At 42.1% G+C, this 15,915-nt stretch overlaps 1 protein-coding gene across 3 annotated transcripts in view; it reads left to right on the top strand.

Moving 5' to 3' along the window:
- SRRM3 (serine/arginine repetitive matrix 3) overlaps nt 1-15,915 on the top strand; it is a 253,872-nt gene that overhangs the window by 114,123 nt on the left and 123,834 nt on the right. For all 3 annotated transcript variants that reach the window (XM_072136348.1, XM_072136349.1, XM_072136350.1), the window contains one exon: nt 15,472-15,724. In XM_072136348.1, the coding sequence (XP_071992449.1) occupies nt 15,501-15,724 (224 nt within the window). In that variant the 5' untranslated portion in view covers nt 15,472-15,500. The remainder of the gene's footprint in view (nt 1-15,471; nt 15,725-15,915) is intronic.

Below are 15,915 nucleotides of genomic sequence, written 5' to 3'. Positions count from 1 at the left end.
TGTTGTTGTTTTTAGAATATTTTAGTGCTCAGTAAGATTGATGGCCAGTGTGTGCCAGCTTAATATATCTGCCACATTGTAGTTTAGCCAGAAATATAAGTCACACACCTCTATAGCTGCTTTTCTGACGGAGCATGCAGTGACCCAGCTTGTAAAGTAGGGCAAGTAAATTAGGTTAGAGCAGCAAGTGTACACATATACAGTATAAAGGGAACCTGTCGGTCCCTGGGTTAGATATAAACTAAACATATGGCCTTGTAAGTAAAATGCCCTGCATCATGTACATATCTTTCTTGAAAAAATAGGAGGTTCTGGGGAGTGAACTGGGCAAGAAAAGGTAAACCAGACCTAGTTTTGTCTCTCTGTTTTAGGATAGCATATTGACAATGCATCTAATAATGATTGTGTGGTCACATTGCATATAATATCTGGAATGCCCCCTTAGTGCAGAAATTTGTGTTGCATCTGGTATAGTGCAGCGTGTGTTACAATTGTGTCGCAAGCATCAGAAATGTGTCTCAGACACTTCTTAAGAACATCTATCGTTAGATCAAGGATTGTAAAAGAAACATACAGACATACTGGTGTGAGCCCCTTCTGGCAGGATCTGCTGCTCTTTTAGCTTCTTATGCCCTTGTTTTTAAGAAAAAAAGGCTTTAAAAAAAAAAACACGACATAAGAAACTAAAAGAAGAGCAGATCCTGCCAGAGGGGGCGCACACCAGTATGTCTGAATGTTTGTTTTACAATCTTTGATCTGGTGACAGATGTCCTTTAAACATGCAAACAGTTTGCACTGAAAAGAACGTGCAAAGTCAGACAGAAAACTGGCGCATGGCCTTAGCAAATGTGGGTCAATGTTTTCCTCCATAGAAGACAGTGGCAAGACATGTTGAGGATAGTCCTTCCTCCCTGGCCTTCCCACCTCCTCCCGGCCCTGTGCTTGCCCAGACATGTTCTTGAATCCTTATACTATTGCGCTTAGATGGTTTTCTTACAACCTGTTACAGTCTGTTTCTTACAACATGTTAACTCAATGGCCCAGATTTATATAACTGACTGCTTGCACGTGTACTTGTGAAGCGTTTGCGCCAGTATTATGTGACAACACAAAACTGTGCACGTAAAGGGACGTTCTGATACTGATTCGCACTGGCCACCACATTTGTGTAGCACATGGTGCATGCAGGGTCCGTGTGCTGGTCTTCAAAAATCTGGAGCGTTCTGCCTTTGGCTGGGGCAAGCTGCACAGTGCAGTTTTCCTCACTACTGATAAATCTGGGCCAATGTGTTATTGTCACTGCATTTAAATTGCATTTCAAATTACAAAGAAAATGCCACGTGTGAACACATCCTTAGACTCTGTGTGAATGAAGTCTAGATCATTAAATGAGCTGTCTGATTTTGTCAGAAGGACAATCCCTTCAAGGGAGTGACTCCAAAGCTATGGTATTAGTTAAAGGGATAATAATCTTTATTTATATAGTGCCATCATGTTCTGCAGCACTTTACAAATCATGGGGTACATATACAATATTTAACATGTGCTTCATTGAAGCTGTATATACCAGGATTATATTATTGAATATAGACTGCTCTTCTGAGTTGCTCCTAAGCTTCCATATACTAGTTTATGTTCTAGATCTAGGTCTTGTTTCCATTATCTCTGCATTCCTGGGGGAAAAAGATGAATGATTATTCCACTATTCTTCTTTCACGTGTAACTCGTGCTAGCATGTATTGAATCTCTAGAGCTTTCAGGACCTCCACTGAAGCTGTAGAATTCATTTAATGTATAATTGAAGGGTACCCTAGATCTGAACAGGAAGTTTCACAAGGCAGATATTACTGATTCCCTTTACTAAATAATTTACCGTGTTTCACAGTAGAAAAAAGACATATGTCCATCACTTTTAACCAAGGCCTGGACAATGATGTGAATAAACTGAAGGGTTGGGGTACATTAAATATTTCTTTCCTGAGATAACTGGATATATATTAAATTCCATACATAAGGATGTTGAGACAATTGTTTTTTTTTTTTTAACAATAAGTAGTATCATAAGGGTTTCCATAATAACACATTGGTAATCACCCCACAACGCTTACTGAAAATCTGCTTTTATATTCCTTTTCTTGATGCATTTGCTTCTTTTGTGACTTCTGTAGTATATCTTGGTGTGCATAATACAAAAGAGCAACTAGGTATGCTCTAGAGTATAGCACATAATATATTATACCTATCAACTACTCTTTTTAGTAACCCCAGCATATTGTCATCTGAAGTGCAGAGCTATTTGTTATCTCACTTTGTGACAGATGCACCTCAGCAGAATTAGTAAAATGATTCATTTTGCTCTGTGTACCAAGCAGAGAACAGTGACAAGAAGATTTTTCATGGTGTGTAGAGAAAAAAACATACAGAGTGGACCATAGTGAGCACATATTTTGAATGTAAAAACATAATAATAATTGCTCTGTATAGAGATATTGGGGCAGATTTACTTACCCGGTCCGTTCGCGATCCAGCGGCGCGTTCTCTGCACTGGATTCGGGTCCGGCCGGGATTCATCAAAGCAGTTCCTCCGCCGTCCACCAGGTGGCGCTGCTGCGCTGAAGTCCGCTGGAATGCCTCGAAATACACCGGCCTATCCAGGATGAAGGTGAGTGAAATTTTCACGACACAATTTTTTTTTTAAATGCGGCGGTTTTTCCGAATACGTCGGGTTTTCGTTCGGCCACGCCCCCCGATTTCCGTCGCGTGCATACCGGCGCCGATGCGCCAAATTCCGATTGCGTGCGCCAAAAACCCGGGGCAATTCAGGTACAATCGGCGCAAATCGGAAATATTCGGGTAACACGTCGGAAAAACACGAATCGGGCCCTTAGTAAATGACCCCCATTGTCATTATATGGCTGATCTGAAAAGGCAACATGGTAATCCCTGAATCTGTTGGGACAAAACAATAAGTTTCATCAGTCAACATTATATACACTCACCGGCCACTTTATTAGGTACACCTGTCCAACTGCTCGTTAACACTTAATTTCTAATCAGCCAATCACATGGCGGCAACTCAGGGTGCGTTCACACGTTGCAGTTAAAACTGCATCGCAATCAGCTTTGAGGTGGTTTTAGGTGCAGTTTTGTCAATTGAACAGGTGAAAGATCTGAACTGAACGAGTGAATGACATTTGTGGAGCAGGTTTCCCCTTCAAAATCAAATTCACTCGTTCAGTTCATGTCTTTCATCTGTTCAATTGACAAAACTGCACCTAAAACCGCCTCAAAGCTGATTGCGATGCAGTTTTAACTGCAACGTGTGAACGCACCCTCAGTGCATTTAGGCATGTAGACATGGTCAAGACAATCTCCTGCAGTTCAAACCGAGCATCAGTATGGGGAAGAAAGGTGATTTGAGTGCCTTTGAACGTGGCATGGTTGTTGGTGCCAGAAGGGCTGGTCTGAGTATTTCAGAAGCTGATCTACTGGGATATTCAAGCACAACAATCTCTAGGGTTTACAGAGAATGGTCCGAAAAAGAAAAAACATCCAGTGAGCGGCAGTTCTGTGGGCAGAAATGCCTTGTTGATGCCAGAGGTCAGAGGAGAATGGGCAGACTGGTTTGAGCTGATAGAAAGGCAACAGTGACTCAAATCGCCACCCGTTACAACCAAGGTAGGCAGAAGAGCATCTCTGAATGCACAGTACGTCGAACTTTGAGGCAGATGGGCTACAGCAGCAGAAGACCACACCGGGTGCCACTCCTTTCAGCTAAGAACAGGAAACTGAGGCTACAATTTGCACAAGCTCATCGAAATTGGACAGTAGAAGATTGGAAAAACGTTGCCTGGTCTGATGAGTCTTTATTTCTGCTGCAACATTCGGATGGTAGGGTCAGAATTTGGCGTCAACAACATGAAAGCATGGATCCATCCTGCCTTGTATCAACGGTTCGGGATGGTGGTGGTGGTGTCATGGTGTGGGGAATATTTTCTTGGCACTCTTTGGGCCCCTTGGTACCAATTGAGCATCGTTGCAATGCCACAGCCTACCTGAGTATTGTTGCTGACCATGTCCATCCCTTTATGACCACAGTGTACCCAACATCTGATGGCTACTTTCAGCAGGATAATGCGCCATGTCATAAAGCTGGAATCATCTCAGACTGGTTTCTTGAACATGACAATGAGTTCACTGTACTCAAATAGCCTCCACAGTCACCAGATCTCAATCCAATAGAGCATCTTTGGGATGTGGTGGAACGGGAGATTCGCATCATGGATGTGCAGCCGACAAATCTGCGGCAACTGTGTGATGCCATCATGTCAATATGGACCAAAATCTCTGAGGAATGCTTCCAGCACCTTGTTCAATCTATGCCACGAAGAATTGAGGCAGTTCTGAAGGCAAAAGGGGGTCCAACCCGTTACTAGCATGGTGTACCTAATAAAGTGGCCGGTGAGTGTATATATATCCGTCAATAGTCTTAACTTCTAAAGGTTAGTAAGTGCTTGCATACAAATATTATTTATCTTTTAAAAGAGTTGTCCACTTTCAGGAAATAAATGTTGTTTGTATATGGAAAAGTAATACCCTTTTCCAATATACTTTCTTTATAGATTCCTTGCAATGTTCTAGTTCTTTGTTTGCTGTCATTCTGTAGAAAGGTTCTCTGTTTACTTCCTGTGGATAGAAATCTGACCATGGTCACACAGGTGCACAGCTCGTTATATCACACACCTCTGATTACTCTGTGTGATACTAATGAGCCTTGCACCTGTGTAACCATGGTCAGATTTCTATCCACAGGAAGTAAACAATAAAGCTTTCTATAAAAGGATCACTAGCAGGGATCTGCAAAACCATAAATTGATATGGAATGTAATTTGGAAAAGTGTATAATGTTTCATGGTACCCTCTTTAGAAAGCTGACAGCAAAACACACGTCAGGGTGCTCTCGGTAGGGGTCATTTTCATTGGATTACTATTTAAGTATCTGTATTGCTAAGAAAATCTACCATCAACCTGATGCCATTAACCATAGCCTTCTTCCTTCTAAAATCAACTTTTAAATGTATGCTAATGAGCCTTAGTGTTACCAGAGCCCCCCAGTGTTGCAGATTCACAGGCTTTTACAATTAACAGAACATGTCTCACCCAACCCCCTGCTCTCTCCCTCCTGCCTATGCCTGTGTAATCTAGCAGCAGCAGGAAGTGCAGAGTGAGGGAAGACATGCTCTACTCATTGCAACAACCAGTGAAAAGACAACACTGCTTCTTTTTAGGCCCTGGTGACTTTTATTATTTTAATATAGCACAATAAAGATTGATTGATTTTTTTTGTTTTTTTTTTACAAATATAGTTACTTTATTGTGTTGATTTTGGTCCAATATATACTAATGTAGGTATTCCTGTACCATCTGTAAGGTATTAAAACTTTTGTCTACCTCTGCACTAAGCTAAAGTAAGCACTTATCTACTTTACTCATATTAGCTATCTGCAGCCATTAGCCTGATAGCGTAAGTTTTACCTTGTTACCTTTGTTTTGTTGGGTGCCACGGGAATCCATATCTAGACGGTAGAAAGGAGTAGAGCAGGGGTAAGGAACCTTTTTGGCTGAGAGAGCCATGATTGCCACATATTTTAAAATGTTATTCCGTAAGAGCCGTACAATATGCACATGCCCCCCCCCCCCAGTAGATAGGGTGTCACAGGTGCCCCTGCGATCTACATCTCTGATCGCAGGCACAGCTGTGCCCCTCTCAGTGGCAGCCCCCTTTCCCAGTTGACTCACCTCTCCACATTCCTGCTCCCACCCCGGCTGGCCAGTGCCCAAGTGCTGGCACTCGCAGATTTAAAGGGCCAGCACGCCGCTGATTAGCACTACCCATTTACTTCCCGGGTTCCTATAAAGACCAGCGGCTTCCAACATTCCCCGCTGGATCTTAGTGCATCATGCCTATGAGGAAGCTTTCCACACTGTTTTCTTCCCAAGTGTTGACCTCCCGTTGTGACCCGGACTGGTCCCTGATTCTGCTCCTTCGCTACCAGCCCTAACCTCTTACTCCGTCCCCAACCTTGCATCATTGCCGCCTGCCTTGACCATCTGCCTGTTCCTGACCACGAGACTGCCTAGTGATCCTGTACCTCGACCTTGGCTGCCACAGTGGACAAGTCGCGCCTGTGGAACGACCTGGAAGTACCACGCTTCAGCAAGACCATAGTCTCATATATAGAAAAAAAGCACTACGGGCACAGCCAGCATGGCCAACGGATCGCTGTCAGCCAATAGGAGCAATGGATGGGTACATGCAGAGGTTGTCGCTGTGCCACTGTGGTTGTGCTCTAACTCCCGAAAATAGACCAGTATAATCCACAAGAAGTAAAGAGACGGAGTGGCACTCACCAATTGTGGAAGCAGTCTTCTTTATTCAAAGTTCATGTGATGAGTACACAGGGGGGCACGCAGTGCCGCAAAGCCGACGGGCCGTTTCGCGCCTGCCGGCGCTTTCTCAAGGCTTTCAGCAAGGCCATCCTGCTTTGCGGCGGGCTCTGGTAAACTCGGGTGCCACTTAGATCCCGCTCCCAGGTGTCTGCTTACATCATAGTCCGCAGTGGTCCAGGGGGTTCTCTACTCCAAATCCGTACACCCACCATATGCTTCCCAGTAGATAAGTAGTCCCTGCACATGCCCCCTAGAAAATAGGTAGCCACAGCACATGCCCTTATTTAAATAGGAAGCCACAGCACATTCCCCCCAGTAAATAGATAGCCACAGCACATGCCTCCTAGGAGATAGGTAGTTGCAGCACATACTCTCAGTAGATAGGTAGCCCCAGTACATACCCCCATTAGATGGGTAGCTACAGCACATGCCTCCAAGTAGATGGGTAGCCACAGCAGATGCCTCCAAGTAGATAGGTAGCCACAGCAAAAAAAAAATGAATAGAAAAATACCAGTGGTCCCTGCAGCCAGCTCCTCATTGCTTCCACACTCTTCTCTTTGACCCTGGCCTAGACGATGGCGGTGATGCCGCCTGGGTCGTACAAAGGACCTAGGCAGCGGTAACATTGCTGCCTGTGTCCAGCGATCAGACACACAGCAACCATCAGTATTTATTAAAGCTCTGTCTGAGAGCCAGATGCAGCCAACAAAAGAGCCATATTTGGCTCCCAAGCCATAGGTTCCCTACCCCTGGAGTAGAGGGTGGGTGGATGCTGTTGGGAGGGGCACTCGGAGATGTGCACACTCCTGATCAGTAGCCTGCTGGGTGCAGAGAAAATCAGTCCCTGCAGCATGTAAAAATTGAGTGATGTCATAAGTATAGGGAGCTGACTCTCAGAGTTTATGTGAAAGAGCTGACTCTTAGGTTAGTTTGCAAAATACTAGTCTTTGTACACTGCCACATGAATAGTTCATAGCAGAGCTGAAAGTTTGAATGCAGCAGAAATGTGTATGTGTGCAAGTATGAATGCAGCGCAAATTAAGACATGTCATGATTCAGGGTCTCTGGACCCTCTGGACCACTGCGGGAGATGGTACTAGCTGACACCTGTGGAACTACCTGGTGGTACCCCACCGCAGCAAAACCATCCTGCTTTGCGGTGGGCTCTGGTGAAGACCAGGTGCCACTTAGAGTCCGGTCCCAGGTGTCGGCTAGTACCATCTCCTGTGGTGATCCAGAGGGTCCATAGACCCTGTCAACCCTCTGGACCACCCAGGTATATGGGTGGTCTCCCTGCTGACAGCTTCAAAGAAATGGCGCCGAATGGTCGCTGTAATCTTGGCGCGGATCGTCGCTCCCATTGTTGACATCAGGGAGTGGAGAGTGGTAGCCATGACAGCCTCAGGTCTTCCAAAGACCCGAGGCTGTCTTATTGCAACCCTTTCATTACAATGTGCGATCAGCACATTGTAATGAATTAGGAGGAAAATCCCCATATATGGCAGTATATAATAAGATCGATCAGACAACCTAGGTTTAAAGTACCTTGGGAGCCTGAAAAATAGTTAAAAAAAAGTTTTAAAAGAAATTATAATAAAAAAACCCTAAAAATTCTAATCACCCCCCTTTCCCTAGAACTGATATAAATTTAAATAAACAGTAAAAATCATAAGCACATTAGGTATCGCCCTGTCTGAAAATTCCAGTGCTATCAAAATATAAAAACTGTTTTTCACTGTTTTAACCCCGTATCGGAAAATAGCATCCAAGGTCGAAAATTTCACTTTATTTGCCATTTTGAAAAATATGAAAAATTCTATAAAAAGTGATCAAAAGGTCACACAGTCCTAAAAATGGTATAATTGAAAACGTCATCACAAGTTACTAGAAAAAACCCACAGCTCCGCACATCAAAGTATAAAAAAGTTATTAGCACCAGAAGATGGCAATATATATATATTTTTTGGAACCAAAAAGTGACTGGCACCACCTGAACACAGGTAAACAGCAAAGTCCAGGTCTGACAGTAACAGCTACACCTGAAGACCGGCAAACAGACAAGTACTGCTGCTGGGTGCACGTCCAAGCTTCACAACAGAAGACTATCCAACATCCATAGAAAGAAAAAGCGGCACTCACCGATCACATGCAGGAAAGCTTTATTGTGGAAGGAGTCAGGAAAGGGGTGATGCACGCCACGGAAGGCTTTCCTGCATGGAATCGGTGAGTGTCGCTTTTTCTTTCTATGGATGTTGGATATATTTTTTTTGTACAGCAGTTTTAATATTTGTAAATGTATGAAAATATTATAAAACCTATACAAATTTGGTATCCCCGTAATCGTACTGACTCAAAGAATAAAGTAGACATGTCATTTGGGGTGTACAGTGAAATCTGTAAAATCCAAGCCCATAAGAAAATGGCACAAATGCGCTCTTTCACCAATTTCCCTGCCTTTGGAATTTTTCCTGCTTCCTAGTACACGGCATGGAATACTAAATACCACCATTTTGAAGTGCAATTTGTTACACGGAAAACAAGCCATCACACAGGTCTGTACATAGAAAAATAAAAAAAGTTATAGATTTTTGAAGTTTAGGAGTTAAAAATGAAAACGAAAAAGGGCTGCGTCGGGAAGGGGTTAAAATGATCTTTTGGTGCCTTATGAATATACGGTAAATCCTTTGAAAAAAGGACCAACAGTGACTTCCAGAATGAGTGCTCTATACATGGCTGTGAAACATTGTTTCCCACAAAGCATGTAGAACTTTCCTACTCCCTATCCTCCTTCACTGATGCAATACTTTATTGATCCCCTGGGGTGAAATTCACTTGTATATAATAATTGTTACATACAGTAAGAGATAGGCTTACCGTTACAGTTCCATACATACACTACAAGAGGCACATGCTTACATGTTGCTAGCTCCTTAGTTGCATACACACATAGTTACAAGACATTGCGATACAGCACAATAAAGGTTAATATGACCACATTACATATAGGGAAAAGATTATGGTACGTGTTACACTAGTGACAATTACAGATTGACCCAGGCTAGTGGTTGCTACAGTAGGGGTGCCCATGCGGTGCTAACGTTGATTGTGGTGAAACAGTGCTGTGCTGTTATTGCTTTGACAGAAGAGACACTGCTAGTAGCTCCACTTGCTGGTTCTGGCTAGCACTGGAGACACTGAAGGCGTACCTCCTGACTTACTGTAAGGCACTAGTTGACCTACTCTCAGAGTTATAGATTAGAAAAATGTGTTTAACTTAGGGATCAGTTCACTACTTCTACCTAAACATATTTATGGAGAGGCAAGAAGCAGAGTGAAGTAGATAAATCAAATATTGAGACAATGGGGGAAATTGTCTCAGTGTCTGAGGCAAAACTGTTCTAGTTGCCCGTGGCAACCAATCAGACCACAGCTTTCATTTTATGAACAGGTCTGAAAAAATTAAAGGGGTATTGCGGGAATATGAACGTCTGACACGAAAACCCATGATGATATAAATAAATGAATATAACAATACTCAATGTCATTAGTCACAAAATGGAGCTTATATAATTTGATTTTATGATTTACAAAATTTATGGCCTCTCTAAAGTAGGTGCAGTTATCACTAAGATGGCCGCCACTGGAAACTACAAGTTCCATGATCCTTTAGTTCTCAGTAACTCCTCCTCCCTCTTATGCTCTGCTCCCAGTGATGATCTAACAGGTTTTCTTGCTCTGTTACCATAGTAATGATGTGTAACTGCCATCACCACAACACTGGTCATACTGGATGTACTGCAACCAAACCCCTACAGCCAAACGTAGTGGTGATCACATGACCCTGCCCAGGCAATGTGATGTGGACATGTGACCAGCAGCCATCTTCTGTCCTGCAACGGACCGCGCGGAGGAAATTAACGGACTAATTAAAGGGCCAGCAGCTTTTTAATTATTCATTACAGTCTATGTCATCAGCATTTTCTGCTAAGGGGAGCAACATTTTAAATAACAACTAATTACACATTAGCTTATATTTTGAGTGCCCACTTGTATATGAATTATGCTGATTCCTGGAATACCCCTTTAAAGTTGAGCTCTGATTTGTTGCCATGGACAAATAGAACAGTTCTGCTCTCAGACACTTCTGATAGGTCTCCCCAGTGGCTCAGATTTATCAAAAGTAGTGCAAACTGCAGTTTGCCTCACAAATGTGCAGTGTGCACCAGGTAATTAAATAATAGTGCCCTGCACTGCTCTGGAAGTGTGCACCTTCTTTTTTTGGTGCACCTTTAACATACAGCTGACGACCCAGTTGTGTCAAGTCACTGTATTAAATGTGTTCCAAACTCCAACATCTCCAAAGTCCTAACATGCCTCTTTAGGTGCACTTTTTTGTGTAATGACACAGTGCACTGTGACACAAAATTGGCACCCACTTCTTAAATACATCTGTAAGCAGGGGCGTAACTTGAGGGGGTGCAGAGGGTACGGTCGCAACCGGGCCCAAGAGGCTTGGGGGCCCATGTGTTGATACTTTCCCATATGAGGAGACTAGTATTATAAACAATAGATTATCTTAGGCGGCCTGGTACTGACTTTGCACTGGGGCCTGTGAACTTCAAGTTACGCCACTGTCTGTAAGCTCAAAGACGTTCTTTTCTATTCAAAGCTAGACAGAAAACTGGTGTAGCCACTTTACTATATCTGCAATGCTACTGAATTTGGTTAGTGTTTTACTGCCTGTCCACACTGGAGTCCTAGCTATAATCCTCAGCGCTGCTGTACATTGCCCCCATGTTGTTGCTGCTAGCCAGGATATGCCACCTATAGACAAATAAGCAACAGCATGGCAACTATTCTCTGTTCCTAACAATTGGAAAATAAAGCTAGTTATAACCTAGTAATACATATATACAATTACACATATGCACATTATGTTGAGATTTATGAGAAATGTCTGACAGCAGAACTGTTCTAGTTGTCCATGGCAACCAAACAGAGTTCAGCTTATAGCTCTGATTGGTTGCCATGGGCAACGTGTAAACTTTTGCTCTCAGACGCTTCCCCCCTATCTCCCCTATTAAAGGAAATCTACCATTTGCTTTTATGCATTATGAAGCAAGAATGAGAATGCTGTACTGATGCACAAACATATCTTGTTTAATCCCTGAACTGAGTGGTTTTATTGGAAAAACAATTATAACATTATGATAATGAGGTTCTTTTGCTCCTGTGGCTGCTGAGCACTCTCCTCACCTTAATTATTCACTGCTTCAGCCTTGTCCTGCCCAGCATAAGACGAGAATACTGTGTTGTCCCTGACAGGCAGAAGTAATCAATTGCTGCACCATCCCCCAGCTGCTGTATATGCATCATCTCAGGTTGATTAGTCCTGTCTGGACATTTCAGGCAGCTCCTGTGTATGTGGAAGTAATGGGGCAGATTTACTTACCCGGTCCATTCGCGATCCAGCGGCGCGTTCTCTGCGGTGAATTCGGGTTCCGGACGGGATTCACTAAGGCAGTTCCTCCGACGTCCACCAGGTGTCGCTGCTGCGCTGAAGACCATCGGAATGCAATGAAGTTCACCAAGCTATCCTAGGTGAAGGTAAGCGCGTGTCGAGCAACACTTTTTTTTAAAAAAATGCTGTGGTTTTTCCGAATCCGTCGGGTTTTCTTTCGGCCACGCCGCCCAATTTCCGTCGCGTGCATGCCGGCGCCGATGCGCCACAAACCGATCGCGTGGTCTAAAATCCCTAGGCAATTCAGGAAAAATTGGCGCAAATCGGAAATATTCGGGTAACACGTTGGGAAAACGCGAATCGGCCCCTTAGTAAATGACCCCAAATGTGTTTAAGTACGGCACCCAGCTTTCCCAAGCTCCTGAATTTTATAATTGTTTTTTGAGCAAAACCACTAAGGGATTAAACAAGATATGTTTCTGCATCAGTGCAGCTACAGCATTCTCAAGGCATGTTTGGTTCACAATGCATAAAACAATGGTAGATTACCTTTAAGTTTAGTTCATACCTACATTAACATTTAGCAACATGCTATCCATCACTTTAGGGGAGGAACTAGCACAGGATCGTTTAGAAATGTTTTCTGGGAATACAGCACTGAATAAAGTATTTTTACAAAGGTCATCTGTGTTTGGTCTTTGGACTTTGACCCTTGGGACATCTAAAAATGAGGAGATTGACAGGGTTTTTCAGGAACATTACATTATCTTTTACAAATGCACATCAGCACCTTATTGTGAATAACACTAATTCCATACAGAAAAATACATTGCAGGTAATTTCTAGACAGAATCTAAATAATAGGATTACACAATAAAAACATATAATACTCCTTCATTGGCCATTATTTGTTTGTGTACCTTTGCTAATAGACTGGCGAATGTAACTTGTGGCATCTGGACTCTTTTTTTTCTCTTTTAGTTAATGAGTATTCTCTGAGCTTTCAGTAGGTTAAAATTTTCAAGGAACGGAAGAGCACAGATCCAGTTATCCCTAGGGAACTTTGCTGGTATTGAATCTGACATCACAGCCTGAGGTTTAGGTCAGTTAGAGACTGTTTCCAAGACAACGGTAATTGCATTTTGGAAGGAGCAGCATTTGGGGACACTTGGATTGCTTCCTCCAGCCCATGTACCAGACATAAAACAGTCTAAGCAGCAATTTATTGCATTTATTGTATGTCCATCTAATGATCCTTTCTTCTGTTTGCTGGGTCATTTCTTCATGAGACTGCATTATATTTGTTTATGGACCACACTGCAGCTTCATTTGTCAGAAATGATTTTATCACACTGGAATATTATATGTAATTATTAACAAGAAATTAAATTAAACATAAATGATACAAAGCAATACATTTTAAGAAATTCAGTTGTAGTTTGTAAATGGTGTGCCTTTCATTTCTGCATGCCTAGCTGATCCATCACATCATTATTCTTTGTAACTATTACTGACATTTTGTGATGTAGAAACAAAGGTTATTAGTAGCAGCTAGCAGAATATTCTGTTATATGCAGAGAGAGAGAGAGTGTGAGAAAAGGTAGTGAACAATAATTCCATATCCATTTATTAAGTACAAGGTCCACAAAGGGCATGCTTTCACTATACAGTGCTTATCAGCATTTTTCATGTCACTTCTATAGATTAAGCTGAAACAGTACACACACCCGCAAACTTTTCCCACTTTCAATTTTTAGTGCCAGAATAGTCCATGTAAATGTGGAGACAAGTTTTCCTGCAACTGTACACTTAACAGACCTGCATGCATGTTTTTTGTCATCTATGGTATGTAGTTAAACCATGAATAGTTACAGAATCATTTAAAAATTAAAGAATAAGGGATAATAAGGATTTTTCTAGATTAGAACATCTTGGCTGCCATATATTTTTCTATAGGATTTGCCTGGAATTGCAGTTCCATGGAAGTACATAGAACTGAGCTATAATACCACATCTAGGAAGATGTGGCTCTAGTTTAAAAAAACACATACTGGCCCATGCCTCTAAAGTACCACATCAATTTACAACAATGTAATAATTAGGTGCACATCTGCAACTGAGGTTCTCTGGTATAAAACATTTGGGGCAAACCCATTCCAAACCTGACCTTAAGACCAAAGCATTTAGAATTGCTTAAAATACACAGTAACCCACTGCTTTGCTCCTCCACCTTGGGGGAGATTTATATTTGGAGCTTGTCCAAGAACAGGGTGTGTAGGGCGAGAACACATCTACTGTAGTCTCTTTGCTATAGTCTCTGCCTGAAAACCAGAAGAGACTATAGGTGAAATCTCTGCCAGGTCAGGCCCAAGCCCAATTCGGGGCCAAATAGACCTTATCGTAATGAATGAGGTCATTTGGTCACTGTCGGCATATCAGCTATATCATTCTTTTGTTCTTTCTACTATTTTTTTATGGAAAAAATGAACATTTAACATAACCTTAGCTGTTGTGTAAATTAGAGGCCAAATCTAAATGCATATGTTAATCATTTTCATACTACATTACTTAGCTGTTGTATTAAGCTAAATATAATACTTTTGATCAATGTCAAATTAAAGTTAAGTTCCATCTGTGGTTTATAACTAATTTGCTCAGGATAATACTCAATATGACAGCTTTTTCAGGTGATAATCCATCTTCTCCAGGCACTGAACGGCAAGTGTTCTGGTGAATCCATCCTCTACTCTGATAATATAAGGTGGTTATAACCCATATGGCCACCATATTGAGTAAGAATGAAGAATAACATATTAAACACCTCAACAAACACATTTTTGGGTACCTGCTTTTTGTGTATTTTGTTGTGCATGCAAAGTCCACCTGTACACATGTTAGCATTGCTATATAACTCCTATAAGAAAAGATAACCAAGAAGGCAGTAACAGTGCATATGATATTATATGAATTAGCTGGATAGATGTGTTCTCCGAGTACCCAAATCATTTTCCAGTATGAAATAAGCTTTGTCTCCATAGTAGTATTCCAGCTGCTTCGTGGCATGATAACCTCATTCTTGCTTATGTTTTGCTTATGAATTCCGGCTGCACTATTTAATAATACATCTAATAACAGTTTACCATCCACAGTACTCCTAAGGTGTGTCTGTAATTACATTACAATCTGTGTAATAGCTTCCAACGCTGCCTGTGCTTCATTTCCAATTAGCTATTGCAATTTGCTCCCATTGGGGTGTACAACAATCTCTCGCTATGTTTTACGCATGGTCAGCTCTCCCAAATCCCTAATATATGAGAATTGACTTCTCTGTCTGCATTGGAAGCTTTCACAATGTACCTTGTGCTGCTTGGTCGGCAATGTTGGTCCCTGTCTTGCAGAAAAGCAGATTAGTACAGCTCTTCCTCCATTAAGCCGTCAGTTTTAATTTAACCGAGCGGCTCAGAGCATGGAGACTATTTCCTTTACCATTCTTTTGCAAAGGTGTGTGAAAGATAAGGAATAAACATTAGCTTAAATGAATCTCTTTACATTTTCACAGGAAGAATAAGTGCTGTAAGAGCCATTGCAATGTCGGTTTGCAACAATGGTGCCAGGATTCCTTCTCCACAAGAAGCTGCCAATGGTTTTACCCAGCCCAGTGCCTCCGGCTCCTGGCATAAATCAGAAGAAGAAGCAAGAGTGGCAGAACCCAACCTTGTTAAGAAGGCCCACAGAGAAATTTTGGACCATGAACGAAAAAGAAGAGTTGAACTAAAGTGTATGGAGCTGCAGGAAATGATGGAAGAACAGGGGTAAGTCTTTATCCTTTGGCAATTATAATGTATAGGATACATTCTGTGACTGTCTCTCGTACTTGCTATTGGGGGAGGACATAAACTCTGTGAGTTCTCGCTGTTCTGAGGATGAAGCTCATATTACATTTAGTACTGTTATTTTTGATTGACATATAGGACTACAGACTGCTTGTTTGCTCCAATAAATA

The sequence above is a fragment of the Engystomops pustulosus genome, chromosome 2 (assembly GCF_040894005.1).
Source record: "Engystomops pustulosus chromosome 2, aEngPut4.maternal, whole genome shotgun sequence".
Lineage (NCBI taxonomy): Eukaryota > Metazoa > Chordata > Amphibia > Anura > Leptodactylidae > Engystomops > Engystomops pustulosus.
The sequence above is the reverse complement of the archived record's forward strand: the minus strand, read 5'-3'. Positions and strand labels throughout refer to the sequence as shown.